Genomic DNA, 21,213 nt, shown 5'->3' with positions numbered 1-21,213 from the left:
AATATAATGGACAGTTTGTTTTCTTACAAATGTGGATAGGAAGTGGCCAATTTTTTTAAAAAACAGTATGTTCGGTATCACACCCCCATAAAATTGGGGCCTATTTGTTTAGCAAAAGTGATGATCCAGATCAGGTATTTTCACCCTTCATCTCAACCCTTTAACTGAAATAATTTTAACTGAAACCAAAAGCTCAAACAGTGTATCAAGAAAAGGCTGTGCCTCTCCTCTAACCTCAGTGTGAGCACATGGCACGGGGCTAGGATAAGGCAAAACATCACCAATGTCACACAAAGGAAGAGCACGATGATGCCTTTCAACCTTTAACAAAAAGGAAAAAAAATCTGGAGTTTAAAAAAATAAAAAATCAATAGAGACTTCTAAATGACTCCTTTAAGATATCACTTTTCAATTTAACAGGACAGATTTATTTGTATGTGGCTCAAATGTTCACAATTGTTCCCTGCACCTTCATACATAGGAATGAATGTCACAGTGGCAAACGGCAGTAATGAACAATCTTACCTGAGGATATGGAAACCTCCCAAGAGCAAGCTGGGAAAGGAAATAATATTTGTCTAGTTATAGATTTGCATGCAGGGCAGATCTCCTTAAGACAGACAAATACTCCATTTCAGAACTACACCCAGCAACTATAAAAAGCTCACAACCCTGGATGCAGAAACTAAACTACTACTGTAATTACCTTAAAAGTTGTATTTAGAATGGACATTTTCAAAGGGCATTGTTGCATCCCTGATAAAATATTCTAATTTTCACAACTGAACATTGCGATTATGTGGTTTCTCTTAGGAACAGTACCGGCTCTACGAGCATTATTCACACATTGACCTGTATATGACAGTTTTCATCTAGACAGAGATACAAAACTGGAGGAGACCACAGGCTTTTCCTCCTGTAAGATGGAAACACCTTACTGTTCCCAGCCCACGGTTCTGTAGAGTTTTTAGTAACAAGTACACAGGAAGTGTTGTAGGAAATGGGGAATGGGCCATATGAAATAGAGAATTTTGCCACTATTTTCATCAATGTATTAGTTTTTTTGTTCATTTTCTATCCACAGGAAAAAAAGACCTACCACTACTAGGGAAGTGTCCACTTCAAGGCTGCGAAGTCGGAACTAGCAGTGTAGGTAGGAAACTGGCACCATGAATCTATAGAGTGTTCCCAATTTTTTTCTTGATTTGTAAACTGCCATGTGTTTCTAGGCCAGTCACTTAATTGGAATTCTTGGAATTCTCATGTGTAAAAACACAATGATTCAACCAGGAACAGAGTTGATATAAAGTAATAAGAGAAAACTGACCAAATATACTGTAACATAGTTAAAGAAAATAGTGGCGAAGTTTTGCAACTTCATAATGTGGCCCACCTTCAGGCCTGAAATCCTTTCTATGTACTTTTAACTCCTTTCAAAGTAGAATCGCTGTATCAGGGAACTTTGAAGCTGGAATGAATCCAAGAGAGCAACAACCCACTTCACAGATTAGAATCCAAAAGTTCCACTGAAGAAGTTCCCACACAGTTAATCAGGAGAAGCCTGGGGCCTGACTCTAAGACTTGCAACTTAATCCAGCGTTCTTTCCATAGTTTTACATTGCTTTTCTACATCTTGAGAAGTTATGCATTTATCTGAAAAACAAGGACACTACAGAAACATTATCAAACTCTTTTGGAATTGTATTTAGAATCATTTCAAAGAACAAAAGAACACTTACTTCATTTTATTAGAACTTTATTTTATCTTGGACTTAAAATTATATCCCATCAGCTTTTTGATCATGTGAATTATTTGTTGACTAAGGTTGAAATGGCCTGTGGGTATTATCAAAACCCAAAGCCACCTTCAAAGAATAAATATTTTGTCCCTTAGTAAGAACAGACATGAAGATGCTGAGGTTAATTTTCAAAGATCTAAAACCAGTCTGAGCAAGAGCAATGTAACAGGAATAAACCATACGACCTTGTAAGGTGACTGCTTTGAAAAGGCCAACACTCATTTGGATGTATATTTATATATGTGTGTGTGTGTGTGTGTGTGTGTGTGTGTTCTGCAATGCCTAGTCAGTTTCATTACCTTGCACTCATTCTTATATGCTCAGAATTCATCGATTTTCAAGACATAAAGTTATACAACCATTATTTCACTTAGTAAATATCATTAATCAAGGGATTAGTATAAAGTATAGATAGCAAAAACATCACAAGATGGCACGATGGAGAGAAAGTGTGGAAGTTAATCAAATTCCCCTTCGGGTTTGTGTGATTATGTTTCTCGTCTACATACTGCTTTTTAAAAGATTTTATTTATCTGACAGTGAGAGAGAGCGCACAAGCAAGGGGAGTAGCAGAGTAGCAGAGGGTGAGGGAGAAGCAGACTCTCCGCCAAGCAGGAAGCCTGATGCAGGGCTCGATCCTAGGACTCTAGGATCATGACCTGAGCTGAAGGCAGCCACTTAACTGATGGAGCCACCCAGGTGCTCCTATATACTGTTTTAAATTAGAAAGGGGGGAGACGCCGCTCTCCACTCCCCCTACTCTAATCTTACCCAATATAGGCCATCCATTTGCCTTATATTTTGTTAATCAGTGGGTTTTTGGCCAATGAGAGTGCGCACATTGATTTAGGGGGAGCTGCTGTGGTCTACTATGGCAGTAATCGTAGGCAAAGCATTAGGACAAGCTGTCTTGACCTGACAGGCAGTGATAGCTCAAGAAAACCTGTCACCTGTCATCACACTCACCTGTGGATGGCAGGTTTTGCATATCCTTCCATTTGGAATTATCAAACTACCAAGAGGAGGATCTCTCATCTAAAAAAGCTAACAATGTAATGACGAATAGACAACACTTAGAGTATTTTATCTCAAGCCATTCCATAAGCACTGTGTCACTCACTCGGGTACATGGTTAATGTGTCACTGAGAATGGTGGAAGAATCTGTCCACATGGCTTACCAGCAGAACTGGCCCACAACACACAGAGTTAAAATCTAAATTAGGCCGGCAGGTACCAATATGGGATGCTGGTTTTTGTTAAAGGACAAAATAAGCAATGATAAACGGAAGGCTTAAAAAGAAGTGGCCTAAAATGAAAAATACAAATTCTTTCCACTTGAACACAAAGTCTCAAATTCTCAAGTCATTATTGTTCTCTGGCAAGGCCAGGCTACAGTCAACTTGGGAACGTGTACTCAGCTACCTGGTGCCCTCTGTCGTAACTGGCACGATGTAATAAGGAGGACCACTATCATTCATTTTCCCTATAAGACACCACCATGCACACAGAGAGACAATTCAGTGCAGTCTGGTCAGGTGGGCGTCTCTCCATACCTGTCTGCTTGGAAACAGGTGGCTGGCAGTGCTTGAACCGGTGAACTCATCATTCCTGGGACAGGCTTTGCTTTGTGTGTACTTCCCTGACATCCTACGAAATTTCAGTCCTGTCAACTACATTCCTGGGAGAACTGCGCTCACGCACCTTGCAGCTCTGACCTCTCTGGAGCCAGAGGACAGAAGATGGCTCCTTGTCCTTGACCAGAGTGGTACAACCATCATTTCCTCTCTTGCAGCCTGTCACCACCGTGCTGCTCCAGTAGCAGGCCGAGGATTCCAATTTTGCTCCAGTGCAAACTGGCAGTGGCACCATTAGGCCGGTACCAAAAGCAGTCGTTTGAAGGCCCCGGGAGAGGAAGCTGCCTTCCGTGTATGTCATGTCCTTCGAGGTTAAACCAACTGTGGTGTTTTTGTTCCCCACTATTTGTCTTGTGGCAAAATAGAAGGAAATATATAGCCAGGCCCTAGACCCCTTTTATCAAGTTCAATTAGGAGAAGGTAAGAAAGGAAAAGCTCTCTCGGCAGATATGGCTGTGTGAAGAACAGGTTCCTCGCGAGGCTGTCAAAAGTCAAAATAAACACGGAACCCTTATGAGGAAGAGGGATCACAGATGCTACGAGTGACTATTTCAGAGACAGGCGGACCTGGGGCCATTCTGTATCTTTTACCCCTACTGGTCTATTAATCTACTTGCATTTCCCCAGTTTTTATTGTCAAGGTATTATAAATTAGGAAACTTACAAAAGAGAGTATGTAATCTTCTCTGAAATGGCCTGCAGATATGTCACTGTACTAAATGTGTTTCAGATTTAATGAAGCTTTAATGTCCTTTTTAATTTTGCCTGTTTCTGTATCACCAGGGGTCGGGCAAGGCAATCAGCACTCAAGAGGGTGGTTTGGTTTAAAACTAGGAAAAAACTCATTTGCTTATGAGTTGCACTGTATTTTCTTAATTAAATTTACTGAGTAAAATGGTTTAAGTTCAGCCAACCAATGACCTTTGTATGTAGATTTAGATTTATAAATAGGTTAACAGTTAAAGGAAAGGGGGGAAAAAAGAATTACAACAAAGCAAACAGATTAGGACTAAGCCAATAGAAATCTTTGCTCTCTTTATCATCTTTACAAAAGAAGCATTTAGATATAGGCAGCTTATGTCCAGTTAGAAAAAAAAAAGCATATTGAAAAATGTGGATGCATGTAAGCGCCAGCAATTCATCAAATGACTCTCACATCCTTTTCATTCCCAGGAGGGGAGGGGTCAGTGCTGCAAAAGATTTGGAAAAGCCTTATTTATTTTGGGGTTAGGGGTGTAGGTGGAGATGGGGGAGGGAGAGGATTCTATTTAATGTTAGATAAAAAAAAGTGCACTTTAATTCCAAATATTTAAGATTCAGCAAACTGCTAAATACTCTGTTTGTTGTGGGAAATTCACTATGGAAAAAACAGAGAAAGAATGCTCTGAAAACATTCACCATTGGGAATATATTTCAATGACAGTAAACCACTAACATCTCCCTGTAAAACTGAAACTGTTCCTTGGTGTCATCTTATGGATCTTTGATTTGTCCAATCATAATCTATGAAATACTCCTGAGTTAGCAGCATTTGAATATGCTGGATTTTTAATTTAAATAACAAATATGGGTGTGGGGGTGTGATCCTAATGACTGCCAAATGCATAGCCACTGGATGATGGAAACATCTGTATTTTAAGAGAAGGAAGGTATTTATTTACAAAGCAGCAAAAATGGTTTCTGTTGGTAACATGAATAATTATGGTCATGAAGTCACAAATGATAAAGAGAAAAAATACATTATAGCAAGAAAGCAAGTGGGGAAAACAAATTCAAAATGTTTTTGGTGAATCAGGTTTCTTACAATATCAACAATTCGTGAGTAGTTTCAAATTTACAGTTATACTGAAGAGCCCTGGATTTTTTTAAATTCTTAATTTAGACATATTCTATGTTTCTCAGCATAACTGCAAATTGAAAATAAGCATTTTCAATATAGCTCATGATCTAGCCGAAGGAGGACTTCATAGTCTGAAATGTTCTAAAATTTGTTCTTAATTACCTTGTGTACATTTTACACAATTAAATTTCCATCTAAGGATCTTGCATTTAGATTGTACACTGCAGTTAAACCTTCATTTTACAGAAATGCAGCAGCCGCTTTGGAACATTCAGACACAGGGAAACTTTAAAAACTCAGACTTAACTACTGGATTACATAAAATTCCCTAGGTGAGATTTCATCCCACACCAATTTACACAGTCCTAGAGAGAGAGTTTAAATCATCTGAAACTATGCTGGTGCAGAACCATAATAAATATTAAATACCTCAAGATCTACCCTAAGATTTTACTTTTCTTCCCATGTATCAATTTCACTATCCTCCTACCAAATGGTTTAAAAACAATCCAAAGGATATAACAGCAATTTACCAGTGTTAAAGTGCTTTGGAGGTTAAACTGACAACAAAGAACACAGAAACACAAAGCGTCTTGAAGTAGGGTTTCAATTAAATGCAGAGGATTTAGTAATGCAGGACCAAAAAAAAAAAAAAAGAGTTACAAATTAATTTAATCTTCTGCCTATAGTTTGCAGCTGCACTCCAAAGTGTCTAGGGCTTAAGAACAAAGCCTTGAAAGGCCTCGGAGTGAGGAAAGCTTCAATTTTTAATGTATAACGCCATTAGCTGATAACTTGTGGAATCTGCGACCCCTGCGGAGGGGCATAAGTGCGAGTAACAGAGACTGATGAAGTGACATATTTGTTCGTGTCTAGAACTATGAGGAAGAGGGTTATTACTAACACCATCAGGCCCAACAGAAATATGCCCTAATAACCGGAGGGACCCTCCACGTTATCAGTTCTCACTATATCAAATAGATTAAAATCAAAACCTAATTCACTTTAATTAAAGACAATTAGTTTGTTTTACTGTTATTGTTTTAACTTGTGTGATACTATAATATATTGCAAATTAAAGATGGGGTAATAAATGTAATGAAAGCACCGAACTAAGTATACCTTTCTACCCTGGCTTGGAGAAATGAGCTCACCACTGGTGTCTACTGAAAGGAAATTCACAGACATCATCATTAAAAGTGGTGTGGAAACATTTCCCTCCACAATGGATAGAGTGGGACTGTGCATATCTCTTCCTTATTCAATTTATACTTTTCACATAACACTTTCCTATAAACTCTAAGGATTTCCTTAACACAAACAGAATTATGGCCCAATGGAGGCACCAGAAGCTTAATTAATTTGCCCAAGGTCATACTGCAGGTTGGTGGCAAAGCTTGTTAAATCACTAAGAACTGTGGGCTCTACAGATGTTTTTGGCAATGGCAAAGGACCCTGTCTGCAAAGGCCTTGGAGACTTCCAGTGGAGTGGATGAACCACGACAAATAACTCATTACAGCTGTACAGAAGTGCCAAGTGCTCCAGAGAGCTCGCAAATAACATGCTTTCTTTGTGTCGAAAGAGCCTAAATGTGAGGTTCCCATCAGGAGTGCTTCTTAACATGTACCAGTATTTAAAAAATAACTACTTGTCCTCACTAGAGTCCACGGATGAAAAGTATATTTATTTTAACTTATGGAGGCCAAGCACCGTAACACAAAGAAATAAATCAAGTCCTTCTCCATCATTTGGAAGGTCCTGCATCCTATCCCACAGATTACTAATAATAGTGGAGAAAAGACAGCATTACAAATAAATGTTTCCAATAGTGTGTGGTGGTTTTTTTTTTTTTAATTAGAAATGGGCTTATTACAGTGGACACTTAAATGGGGAGAGGGCAACAGTAATTCACAAGTACAATATCCTAATGCTGTTCCATTAATTGCTTTATTTGTTTCACGGTTAAAAATGATGGCTTGCTGTAGCCTAACCGTGGATGCTGAAAAGCATGATACATGGAGGTCTCAACCTGGGCAAACTGTACCTAAACTTACACTTTATTGCAGCTTAGTTCACAATCTTCACCTAATATAGGGGTATATCCCAGCGCAGCAGGAGGATAAATCATCCTGGAATATTACTCCGGCAAAGTTTAGCTGTGACTGGAGCATATGTGCTTTCGAGCCACTGAAGCAAAGGCCCATAAAATACACTAATTACTGGAAGTTATGGTCACTGAGTGATTGATAGCGCTCTGCAAGGCAACGTCCTCATTTCCAGCGCTTCTGACGGGCTCATCCGCCACACAGCAATTATTAATTCATGACCCACCCCTCGGGCACTAGTACCTTTACTTCTAATTCTCCTGCTACCCGACCACTGCTACAGCTGGACACTGTCTTTCTTCATTCTGATGGCTGGGTAAGGATGATAAAAAGTAGATTTCATGCTAAATGCTATTGTTTGGAATCTTTAAACGTTGCTCGGTCCTTCTAACCCTGCTGTCCTGACATATAAATTCTCCTTCCTCTCCCATAATGCTACTTCTCTTGCGTCGTTTTCTTTCAGACTGTGTGTGTTTGTATGTGCGTGTGTACATATCTATCAATCTGTCTATACTACATTAGAGCAAAAACTTTGAATAGTTTTTTGCACAAATACTACGGTTTAAATGCAATATATAATTTCAAGTAGGCCATAGTAAATATGAAGCAGCTAACTTTTTTTTTTTAAAAAGGAAAACAAACCCTACTTTAAGAGACCCACTTTTGTAGCTTTGAAGACACTCTTCTTGTCCCAAGCTGATTTCCATGGGTCTCTCTACTCAGAGCAATGCTAATTCGAAAATCTGGGTATATAAATCTCTAAAAGTCAGTGAGAAGCAACTGTAAAGGTCTCTTTTGATGGTGCTCTGTGCACTGAAAGGAAACTCAGTGAGAAACTCCACATTAAAAAGAGATAGCATTCAGGGGCACCTGGGTGGCTCAGTGGGTTAAGGCCTCTGCCTTCGGCTCGGGTTATGATCCCAGGGTCCTGGGATCGAGCCCCATATCGAGCCCCATATCGGGCTCTCTGCTCCGCGGAGAGCCTGCTTCCTCCTCTCTCTCTCTTTGCCTGCCTCTCTGCCTACTTGTGATCTGTCAAATAAATAAATTAAAAAATCTTTAAAAAAAAAAAAAAAAAAAAAAAAAAAAGAGATAGCATTCAGTCCTGACGGATGAAAGCAAATGATTTACTTTTATAATAGAAGAAATGAACTTCACGTGTTTGCACAACTCAAAATGCAGTACTGGAGGTAGTTTCTCTATCTGGATTCTAAGATGATGTAACAACAGATGGACAGATGGAATTCCAGGTCACCTGTCCTTCCAGGGCTTGGCCCAAGTTACTCCTCCTCTTCCGTGGGGGGTTAATCCCTGAACAAAAGTTTGATGACAACTTCCTATCATTCTCTGCCGCCTACCATTCACTGGCCAGTGAAGCACAACCTTCCTGGGGACGTTTCCTACTGGCCTACATCTTCCTGTCTCCAAGGCCTGGGAAATTTTAAATTTTGTTTGAGGGCAGACTCTTAAGTCATATACTTTTGTGTTCTCCATGACACCAGAAATGGTATTTTGCAGTTGGCTGACAAAAAACATTTGTTGATTATTGTAAATCCTCTGATGGTGAGGTCTTCTAGAGGCCACCCAACCTGGCAGTGCATGTTAGTTGTTTCTATGCTCTAATACTTTTTTCTTTTTTTAAAATGTGGTCCCACGCCCACCCAGCATGGAGCCCAGTACGGAGCTTGAACTCACCACCCTGAGATCAAGACCTGAGCTGAGATCAAGAGTCAGATGCTTAACTGACTGGGCCACCCAGATGTCCCTCTGTGCTGCACTACTTTAATGAACATAGTATACAAACTTCAGTATTAAGGGTTGATAGTCTTAACTGACAAGGCCCTCTTACACATCAGTGCTTAGAATAATCACTTTCACATATTTAAGCATTATGATTAATTTAAATGGCTTACTTCTTATTAAAGGCTTAGGGGTTGCAAGAAAGGAAAGAGACTGGAGTTAACTGTCTTCCAATCCATCTTGTGTACTTAATTCAATAACCATTTTAATCTTCATAGTGAGAATTAAGAAATGACACCCTTTCAATACATTTGTATCATGCTGACCTATGTCCTCTAACAGTACACAGCTTCAATCATGGTAACAATCCCTGAAGACCTAGCTCTGGGTATGGGGGGCTCTGGGGGGGGGTGTTCCTCCATTTCTAAACTGGTCAGTGGATTCATGCAGATGGGAGTACCTGAGAAAACATCAGTGCTGAGGTAGAGTCCACTGGTTCAAGCAACTCTACACTTCTATTTCTAGACATTTCAAAGCCAAAGGAGTCATCACCAGGTAGTGATCAGGTAGTGACCTATATGCTGCTCCTAAGAGAGAGAGAGATGGAGTAGCCACTCCCACCAAAGTGCCTTGCATGCAGGTGAAGTCATCTTGGATCCTCCATTCGTAACCACCATCTGGCTACACCCTCACTGGAGGGCCCCACAGATGCCACATCTAATGGCTGAACCCTGAGATTCCTAACCCACAGGATCCTGAGTAAATAAAGGGTTGTGATGTTAAGCCACTAACGTTGGGTGTGTGATTAAGAGCAACAAATAAATGAAATGCTTTCCTTGACATAGACGTCAGCCCTCCCTCTCACCTGCCCAGTGCTATGCACTTCCATTTCACTTTTATTTACCTTTCTACCTACTAGTTGAGGAGCTCCTGAGGGCAAAGTTGGTATCCTTACTGCCAACGCAGAAGAGCGCTACATAAATATTTACTGATTAGTTGGAGTTCTCACCTATCCACTTCCTAACAGAGCAGACACATTGGAGAACAGGTTAATTTTTGTATTTCTTTAGAAACATAAACTAAAAGGCGCCTGGGTGGCTCAGTCAGTTAAGCATCTGCCTCCAGCTCAGGTCATGATCCCATGGTCCTGGATGGAGCTCCATGTCAGGCTCTCTGTTCACTAGGGAGTCTGCTTCTCCCTCTCCCTCTGTCTGCTGCTCCCCCTGCTTGTGCTCTCTCTGTCAAATAAATAAATAAACTCTTTAGCAACAACAACAAAAGGAAATACACTAGGCTCTGGTTTCTAAAGACTAGTGATACATGTACACTCTGAAATACGGAATATGAAATATGAAATATGGAATACTGAAGCAGCTATAGTAAGCCTGGGAAAAGCAGTTTTGACAGACAAGCAGAATCATGATAAACCAGTCTTTTCCTTTATCTAATTTCCTGCTCATTTATGTTTACCATTTCTCTCTTCTCTTCTAAAACTACTTATTCTCTACAGCATAACGAAAGTGGCAGTCAGGGAACCTGACTGCTGATGTCGGGTCTAGTCCCTTCACCTTTCTTAAAAAGTCCTTTAATTTATCTGGATCTGTTTCCTTACTTGCAAAATGGGAGCTTTGATGTTTATATGGTGGAACAATCTTGGGATGCCTCAAATCACTGATTTTTCAGTCATTTCCCATCACAGTGTAGGGGAGCCTAAATGAGGTAATGAATATCAACTGATTTTGTTAAGTGTTAGGTACATGTAAAGTGTTCTGCTATCACCCTTGTTGTGAGAACACCGGACACTGAGCAAGAAGATGTCAACAGCTGCAAAAAGAGGACAGAGCACCAGACTTGACATCAGAAGTCCTCAATTCTAGCCCTCTTCTGCACAGGACTGGCTGTTTGCTGTCACTTTGGGCACGTCCCCTCCCTCCTCTGGCCCCCAGTTTGCTCACTGGTATGAGGAGGGATCTGGTTTAACAAGTTCTGAAGACACTCTCCTATTAAAAAACATTCTAGGGATGCCTGGGTGGCTCAGTCAGGCCTCTGCCTTTGGCTCAGGTCAGAATCTCAGGGTCCTGGGATTGAGCCCCACATCAGGCTCCCCACTCAGAGGGGAGTCTGCTTCTCTCTCCTTCTAGCCCCCTCATTCTGTCTCAAATAAGTAAAATTTTTAAAAAATTAAAAAAAAAACCCTGCTCTAATCTTTAAGTAGAAGATAAGGTTTATAAAAGAATCGTCTAAATACATGCTATAAAAATGTTCAAGTTTTTATTTGCCAGTTCAGAATCAAAGTATGTGCGACGGTCTGTAGGAGCTTGAAGGGGATTTTTAAAGTGACTTCCAGGTTACTGGATTTCAGTGTTGATAGAATTGTAGGATCAGTGGTTTTCACCACTGGGCATCTCAAGGGAGTGGCCATGGTTCCCCAAATTATCACTCACAGAATTTATTAGTGACAGATGTCACTAGGAGACTGGCCCCTTATCTTTCAGATCTCAATTTAAGGTATCTTAACTTACACACCACACCACTCAGTTACTCCTATCGTACAACGATGTTTGTTTCCGTCTAATGACTTGCTGTTGTCGAATACCTTCTTGAAAATGTAGGCTCCATGAAGGGATCTTGTCAGTTTCATTCACAGCCATATTCCCAGTGACTAGCGTGGTGCTGGACATATAGTAGACACTCAATAAAAATTCTGAGTGATTAATGAATAAATGACTACATCTTATCTAACCTCATCCCTGTTTCTTCTACAAAGCATTTCTTCTTGAGAGACAAAACAAAACAAAAACTTAAGACATGGCATGTGGTTATTCAGTTACTAGGTAAATGGGGCATTTTTATTCGTAAAGGGGACGATTCCACTGTGGAGTAGGATGGATGTAGGGATCTACCCATTAGAATTTTCTCCCTTATATTGAATAGAAAACTGTGGACTTTTTTTTTTTTGGTCACGTTAGCTTCAGAATGTTCAGCCTGCCAGTCACTGAACACCAGCTTCCTTCTTTTCCACCAACAATCCTTCAAACATCTGAATATGGGTTGTCAAATGCTTGCTTTGGCTTCTTTTAATTTATTCTTCACATGAAGACTTTGTTGACTTAATGCTTTTTTAAAAGTCCAAATTGTGTGTGTTTGCGTGCAAACACACACAATTTGGACATGTGCTGTCGGAAAAACTTAAAAATCAGTCTGAAATCCATCAAAATAATAAAACACTTAGCTGGGACTGCTAGCACCTGTTCCATCTTGTTTTGTCAATCTCACGGTTGTTCAGACAGCTCTGAGCACAAAGCGAGCTCAACAATGCCTCATTCAGCGGGAAACACTCACTTCGACTGCCATTTGCACATTCACTGTGACCACTGACAACCTTGGAAAATGCACATTTAGGCATGGTAATCTGAGACAGCTGGATCCCTTCACAAACCTTGCAGCCGACCGAACTAGTCAATCCATTATCTCCCAAAGGTCATTTTAACAGCTCCTTTTTGCAGTAAGGTGCAGAATGTTTCAGATTTTTAAAATGACAATGGAAATATTAACTTAAGGGAGAATTACAGAAGGGGGAGTAGGAGCAGGGGAATGAGTGACAGATACTGTTACATGCTCTTTTTCTCAACATTCTTCAACGGAAGGGAAGGAGGCCCATGACAGAACTCCAGACCACACTCCTGCCCACTTTCCTATACAGTCTGCCACTGAAATTTCCTTGTTGTTTGGACCCTTTGCTTTGATCCTTTTGCCTTCTGATGGATTTCAGAAGAAACTTCTGATCAACAGGTAAGATGTTTCACTAGATGGAGCAGCAGACCGAACATATGACTAAGACTCAACCTCCACTCATGTTCTTGAGGATAATTGTAAAAAGGGGAGAGGAGAAAATACCAGTATTTGAGTGGAGCACACCAAATGCTAAGTTTTATGGTCTAGAGAAGCTAACAGCAGCTGCTCATAGGGTATCCAGAGCCATCCGTCACCCCTCAGACCAGGTTCATAATCACCAAGGGCTAGAAAAGCAAACAAAGCCGCAGCTGGAGACCACTAGAGACAGCTGTGTCTCCGTGTGGTTTATGTAGGGGGTGGGGGCAGGGTTGGGTTCTTACATATATTTAGGGGCAGGAATCAGTTGTGGATAATACTCCATAATTCTCGTCACTTGGCAAAACCACCCAATACATAGATGAGGATGTTATTTCAAACAGAAGCTCACTCTCAAAGTCACTTTATGGGGTGGTTATTATTAAATGGAAGTGTTTAGAGCCTAGGATACTGAAAGTTCCTGCTTTCAAAAGAGGAGTACACTACTATTTCTCGCCTGCCCCCTTCACACTGTAGGCTCAACAAGGGAACACGCCTATTTTATTTACGAGTGTATCCTCAGCACTTCGCAAAGTGTGTGGAACATAAAAGGTGCTCAACAAATATTTGAGGAATGAATGAATTCTAAAGTTATCTTCATTTCACAGATAAGAAAGTGACACTTGGAGTAGCAAAATGACTACCAAAATCACACCAATTACAAGTAGCGGTGCCAACGTATCTGGCTAATCCAAAGTCTGAGCATTTTAAGAGTTCAAGAATTAGGATGGCAGCCCTTGAATCTGAAAATCTGAAATTCATTCACAGAATGAAAATTACCTACTCTTCACCAACTTCTCCAGAAGTTTCTGTCAAAGGTATTGGGCTGAGTGATCTAAGCCACTTTCTCAATACTTTTGTTTTCATTTCACATAGTTTTCCATGTTTGTTTGTAAATGGAGAAGATTACATTTCATTTTCTTGGTATCTAATGTGTCTTATCCAGCATCCAGTAAAAAATATACACACATAAAGCCAGGGTGTTACAAATGGGATATATTCACAGGTTTTAACATTTCCATAAAACACGGTGGTTCTATCCAACAATTTTTACTTTTTTTTTTTTTAATATTTATTTATTTTAGAGAGCGGGCTTGCAGAGGGAGAGAGAGTCTGAAGCAAACTCCCCACTAGCAGAGTTGGGTGTAGGGTTCGATCTCACGACCTGCCAAAACCCAGAGTCTGACATTTAACTGACTGTGCCACCCAGGTGCCCCCAACTACTTTCACTTTCTATGCTTGGGTAAAATTCTATTGTACATGTCTATAGAAAATTCAAAAATTGTACCATTCCCCAGTAAAAACTCTGCTTCTCTAGACAAAACCACTGACATGCTGTTTAGAAAAAAAGGTTTTTGTTTTGTTTTGTTTTTTGTGGTTTTTTTGCTGTAGGAATACTAAAGAGGAGGGTAATCTCTAAGAACATATAAATATTTCTCTTGTTATAAAGTCATTTTCTTTGGTAGTTTCTTCTCCTCTGTTTCCTCTACTCTTTCTTCTTAAAACTTCTGTTTTTCACATTAGACTTCCTCACCTGGTTCTTGAATTTTCATTTCTCTGTTATTCTTTGAAAGTTCCTTTGTTACGGCAGCCTGTTCTTGTTTCCTGAATGCAGTATTTTCTCTTACCCCTCTCAGAATACTACAGGAGTTCATTGGAATTCTTCACTGCATAGTTTCCAAGGCCCTCCAAGCTGCTTCTCCCCCCACCCCACCTCCTGCCAGTTATTTTAGGTCTCTGTCCTAAAGGCCTTCCTCACATGCCTCACCAAGAGTAAGGCACTAAAAATCTGGCTGGAAACACTGTGCTCATTGGTGAAACCTGTTGACTGATGTAACATGATGTAACATGAACCCCCCAGTGTCTGGATCTTTAAGACTTCTTGGTCCGATTTCCTTAGAGAGAGAGTCTCTTCCACCCGAAAGGTAATCTTGGCTGCCAGCATCCTAGGAACAGGGTGTGACAGGAAGGCTGAGAGGTCTCAACATTTACCATCCACGTAATGCCTCCATTCCTCAGCGAGACACAGTCTTCTACCTTGCCACATATCACTGATTTTACTCTTCCCCCAAAAGACCTCTACCTTCCTGTGTTAAGCTGAGGAGTGTTGACTGTGCACACAGGCTGAGTTATGAGAAGACTCTGTGGGTCAAATGGCTTACATGCCTTCAAATGGGCTTTCAACTAATTCTCTTTTCTTTGGTCCCACTTCACGTCTAGTTCCAGATAACTCGTATCACCAATTCCTGAGCTTTTCAATGTTCTAACAGGAATTGGGGTGTTGGTTACCTTCTTTACAGCTAGCTTAGGATTTCAGCATTCTCAGTGCTGCTAGGTTGTTTGCCACTGTTCATCTGTTTCCCCACACCCAAAATTTGGTTGCAGTAGTTTCCCTTTCCCTTTTGCTTTGTCTTCATGGAAGTACTTTTTTTTTTTTTTTAAATCCCTTTATGGTTATTTTTAGTGGAGACTGAAGTGAAAATGGAAGGTATGGCATGTTCTGTGTTCCATGCTTTAGCCAAATTAGTGGCCTTTTGGAACTAAATAGAAATATTTCAAGAGATAATTCCTTTTAAAGAGGGGTTGATGGCTTAATTTTTTTCATTGTGACCTTTGTCCAGAAGCTCTGAAGTAGAGCTTCCATCTAAAGATGAGGACCCTGAAGCCCAGAGACTCAGTGACTTATCCAAGGACCTACAGTTTATAATGACAGGTGGAATCTGAGTCTAGGTCTATCCTCTGGCAAAAGAAAAAAACCCTTCTCCACCTGCAAAACATTTGTGATCTATTCAGCAAACACTTATGTGTGCTTATGTTAAAGGCTCCATCAAGCTTCAAACTCTGATCTTTACTCTCAGATGTGGCTTTAAAATTATTACAAAAATATGAAAAAACTGAGCCCAAAAGATTTCTTGAGTGCCCATGTAGGGGCAGTGGAATTGTGCTAGTGAGTATAAGAGGTTTTGAGAGCATCAGATTTGAATGTTGATCCAAGGAACTCTGAAATGCCTATAAATTATTATAGCACAAAGTGGAAAAGGCAGATGCCATAAGGAAGATGCAGATGAAGGTCAGAAGAAGAAGGTATTATTTTTTGCTGAAGAGGTCAGAGCAGGTGTCAGGAAGGATGGGTATTTAAACTGTATCTTGCGAAGATGAAAAAAAATTATATTCTACGTAGTGAACAGCATAATATTCCATGGGTTTATTTTTAACTTGGTAAAGGTGATTCTAAACCTCATAAGAAAAACTCTAACTCTTTGTTGAAACAATAGAACTCATGAAAATCTTCAGAAGATGGTGTTACTTTGATGACAATGACCTTGAGTGGCTCTCTGAACATGTTCTTCACCTATCTGGAGACGTTTTTCTAAGCCATGGACCTCGCTTTCATCATTTAACACATCATTCAAACCACTTCAATAAAACAGGGATCACGCTGAAGAGGAGTCTCAGAGGACTAGATGACACTCCAATTAACCAAGCACATTGAGCCAGATTGTTCTATGCCTCAGACTCAAGAGACTGGCAGAGAGAGGAGGCAAACAAAGGCAGAAAGAGCGAGGACCCAAGTGAAAAGAGCAAAATGCATGTGTTAGAGATGGGCTTTCAGTCTGACTCCTGCAGAAAAACCTGTCAGAAGATTATTCACCACCAACCTTAATAAGGTTTATAACAACCCGCCAGATAGAATCACAGACCAGAACATGTACTTGTAGAGCATACTCAGGGACAATAAGAACATTACAGGACTGGCCTGGTGCCTTTTTAAATGTGCATGCATTGGTCCGGGTACTGCAAATTTAAGGCCGGAAGACAGTGTATGTGGTCTTCCTTTTATGACCCAAGAAGGGCCAACTTGAAAGAGCCAGCTTTTGCAAACAGGTCGTGACTTAAATGACGCAAGAATATGAATGGAATAACTAATTAGTGAAAACAACAGTGGGGCTTCTCTCCTCAAGCTATTCTGTGGGAGGAGAGATACACACAGAGCTGCCTGTGAAACCAAGAAATGGTGCCCTAAAATGTTTCATTTACTCCTCTTCCCTAAGGATTAAATAACATCATCAAACTTGGTAAACAAATCTCTGTGTGCTAATTTTCATTTTTTAAAGTTTAGCCTTGAAGTTTCAAATGGCAAGTGCCAGGGTGAAGTGTCCTAAAAGCCACTGAGTTGACGGAATCATCGTGAGCTTTCTAGAAGAGTCAAATATTCTTGGAAGCAGGATTAGTCCTCCTGGTTTGTCCTAGTTTTAGTTCAGGAATTTTGTACCTTTGTTAGTGGGTCTTACTTTTTTCCTTTTCTTCTTCTTCTCTCTCTTTTTTTTTTTTGCATTTCCACAGTGATATTTGTCATGAAGCTTCAAGGAAGAAGTGCAATTCTATATGGATTTTTTTCCTGTTACGAAGTGAGCCCACACAAACCCCACATACTGCGATGCCTTTATTTGGTTTCCTAACTAACCCACAAGACGAGAACTACAACACATTTAAAGAATTTAAAGATCTGAGTTGAAAACCATAAACAAAAAACATAGAGAGTGGCCAAATTCTTCTCAACTAGTAAAACTGCCATGCTCTAGTGAAGCTGAATAATCCCATTTTTTTCCCTTCTTAAGGGTAATCTCCACGTTTATGTGACTTCTGCCAACTCCAAATACGACATACAGCTGACAAAATCCTGGAAGAGACCCATCTTATCCCCCAGGGATGCTGAACAGAGAGGAGACGGGGCAGTTCTGACCCTGGATGAAAGATAGTCTGATATTAAAGATTCTTTGCTTAAGGCACAAATGTACCTGTCTGTGACTTTTTTAATGGCACATTTTTAGTGGCATGTAGCATCATCTTTTATGAACAAGTGTGCGAGAGGCCTTGTTATGACCCCCACAGGGACTGTGACAGCACATTAACGAGGGGAGAGCAGTACGGAGAAGGCAAGCAAAGGTGAACCTCGCTATTTAAGGAGTTTAAAATAATGAAGGCCACTTCTGATTCCTGTCTCACCAAACCTCAGGGAAGGGCTGAGAGTTTATGGGATTTGCAGGGGGCAGGGATGCTAGCAGAGGTATAAGGGATGGAAAACTCTCGTTCCCATTTTGTCTCTGTTTGGTTCTTGTGTAATTTCAGAAAGATTCCTTTGCTCAGTTTCCTGCATTTTCATCCCATTTGCTTCTTTACCACCAGTACCCTCAAAACACCCTGAGGAAGGTACCTTCACAGGTAGTGAAATGGCCCAGGGCAGACCCTGCAGCTCTGACAAGAGATCTGTCCTGAAAGGTTCACAGAGATCCACCTTAGAATGTGCTGGGCGATGAGGAGGGGCTCTTCCCTCTTTTCCTTCTTCCTCCCAGTGGCAAATTCTCTTCAAGACCAACCCAGCTCAACTGTCCACTCCTTTGAGAAACCCCGCCTCTCCCCGGGGCTCAGGGTCCTCTGGAAACAGCTTTACTGAAAATACTGGCACGCTGTCTGGTTTGGCTTTAGGGGATCCCTCTTCTTTATCAAAAGCTCTGTGTGCCCCCACTCTCCAAGGCCTGGCAAAGTGCTTTAACAGTAATCACTGAATGAAGTAAAGTTTTTGCTCTTCAGGGCACACACCTAACAAGGGAGTCTTGTTTTTTTTTTAAAGTGAGGATAAACAGAAGATAAGCAATTCTTTGATGATGTTGACTATATTTCAAAACACAAATTGTTATTCAGAATTTTAAAATGCTATTGAGATTTACTCTTCTCTTTAGTGTGATTTTAAACAGGATTTGCCACGTTTACCCCAAGCAGACCGAGGTGAAAACAAAGTGCTCTTTGTGGACTAACTTCCCCACACTCTGCAGGTAATAGTCTAGTTACATCCACCCCTAGGGAAAAAGCACCTTGGCGTTCTCTTCATCACTGAATTACTCCCATTTTTTTCATCTAGGGACTCAAAACCTCTGGGTTCCCTTCCCTATCACTTATTTTGTGTCACTTTGCGCCCTAAATGAATTTGGTATAAAGCACACGCCCGAGGCCTTACACTGTTCTCTAGTGGCTTACTGGTTTACCCCTTGCGTTTGGCCATATGCCGTCACTTGCTGCCTATCAAACAAGGGCTGAAAGTTCCCCCTGAAAGCACTTAGTTGAACATCATGCAACAACCAACCCTTCTCGATGATCATAATCAGATCGCACCTTACACCCTATACCGACAGAACATGGCCTCCTCACCAACTGTCTCTAAACACGGGGAGCATTAAAACACCTAACCCTTCCTGGCTCTCACTCTCAACCATCTGTCCTCATGTGCTCTCCTCTTCACCCCAGGAGCCAATACATAGGTGTCCCAGACTAACTGTGACAATTTCTTACACAGCTCCCTATACCTTAACCCTCCTCAATCTTACAAATTCAACAAGACTGTTTTCTTCAGTCTTCTGGAGACCATTCAGTTGTTTACCTCCGGGATAAAAGAACATGATCGACAAAACTCCAAATACACCAATGGCAAACTTCCTCTTTATACTGTAAACAGTGTCTTTTTAAATCTTTGCGTCCCTAGCATTTACTGAAATACTGGCAGACATGTGTTGCAGTATGCAAATGTAAGTATGTTCTATGTACTGGGAATCTACCAATCTACTTACCGCCTACCTACCTTAACTGATCTCGTTTCCATGCTTGCCCTTCTATAATCCGTGCTCCAGAGAGCACTCAATGATCTTTTGAAAATATAATTCAATCCTTTCCCCTCAGAGTAAAATCCAAAGTCCTTACCATGTCCTATAAGACAGTATATGAACTAATCTCTGGCTATCTCTCCGAATGTATTTTTTCCCCTTACTAACTCCACTACACTCATCTTGGTCTCTCTGCTTTCCTTAAATGTGCCAAACACATTCCAGCTTAGCGCCTCTGTTTTTTTGCTGTTGCCTTATGGCTCTCTCCTTTCGTATCATCCAAGTTTCTGCTCAAAGGTTACTTTATCAGAAAGGATCATTCTGCTTTATTTTTTCTCCATAGGACTTGCCTCCACCTGATAGGTTATATGTTTAGTTATCCTTCTGCTTTCTGTCCTCCTCATGCCCTACTTCATGGGAGTCAAGACTGGAGTGTCCTTTCGTCACCATATTCCCATTGTCCATCCAACAGGCATCGTGGGAGCTCAAAATGAGTGGGGAAGGAAAGAACAATGGATCTTTATATGTGTTCTAAATCTTAAATCTATTAGTTATGCTCTCTCGTGGTCCTGCTCTGTGCCTCATGTTATATCACGCTGGGTCTATCATTGTCCAAGTCGCTCAGCTCTGGAGTTGATGCAGAAAGTTAAAGAAAGATAACAGACTGCTCAGAGTCATAGAATATTAGTCTGGAAAGGGGCTTAGAGATCATTATCTTACAGAGGAAGAAATGAGGCCCAGTGAGGGACAACAGCGGCTTGCACAGGACACCTAGAAAACCAGCAGCAAGAAGGGGGAACGCTCCTACACTGTTGGTGGGAATGCAAGCTGATGCAGCCACTCTGGAAAACAGCATGGACGTTCCTCAAAAAGTTGAAAATAGAGCTACCCTATAACCCAGCAATCGCACTACTAGGTATTTACCCTAAAGATACAAATGTAGTGATATGAAGGGACATGTGTACCTGAACATTTACAGCAGCAATGTCCACAATAGCCAAACTATGAAAAGAACCTAGATGTCCATCAACAGATGAATGGATAAAGAAGAGTAGTATATATATACAATGGAATACTATGCAGCCATCAAAAGAAATGAAATCTTGCCACTTGCAATGACGTGGATGGAACTAGAGGGTATTAGGCTGAGCGAAGTAAGTCTATCAGAGAAAGACAATTATCATACGCTCTCCCTGATATGAGGAATTTCAGAGGCAAAGTGGGCGGTTTGGGGGGTAGGGAAGGAAAAAGATGAAACAAGATGGGATTGGGAGGGAGACAAACCATAAGAGATTCTTAATTTCACAAAACAAACTAAGAGTTGCCTGGGGGAGGGGGATATGGAGAGGGTGGTTAGGTTATGGACACTGGGGAAGGTATATGCTATGGTGAGTGCTGTGAAGTGTGTAAGCCTGACCATTCACAGACCTGTACCCCTGGGGCTAATAATACCTTATTTGTTAATTTAAAAAAAGAAAAAGAAAAAACTAGCAGCGAAGGTGAAACTGCTCTCTCTGTCTTTCATTCCCAATCTGGGACTCTTATCTCTACACCACACACTTCTCAA

General features: G+C 40.8%; 1 protein-coding gene across 10 annotated transcripts in view; it reads right to left on the bottom strand.

Moving 5' to 3' along the window:
• The window catches only part of MAP2K5 (mitogen-activated protein kinase kinase 5), a 261,852-nt gene that overhangs the window by 84,747 nt on the left and 155,892 nt on the right, over nt 1–21,213 (bottom strand). For 8 of the 10 annotated variants that reach the window (XR_006602776.1, XM_013059471.2, XM_045067481.1 and 5 more), the window contains exon 17: nt 526–555. The exons of the other annotated variants lie outside the window; for them this stretch is intronic. Coding sequence is in view for 7 of the 8 variants with exons in the window: in XM_013059471.2 (XP_012914925.1) it covers nt 526–555 (30 nt within the window). In the remaining variant the exon portion in view is untranslated. The remainder of the gene's footprint in view (nt 1–525; nt 556–21,213) is intronic. 10 annotated transcript variants of the gene reach the window in all.

Source organism: Mustela putorius, unplaced genomic scaffold, assembly GCF_011764305.1.
Source record: "Mustela putorius furo isolate JIRA1106 unplaced genomic scaffold, ASM1176430v1.1 tig00003896_pilon_pilon_pilon, whole genome shotgun sequence".
Taxonomy (NCBI): domain Eukaryota; kingdom Metazoa; phylum Chordata; class Mammalia; order Carnivora; family Mustelidae; genus Mustela; species Mustela putorius.
This window is presented reverse-complemented; position numbering and strand designations above follow the sequence as displayed.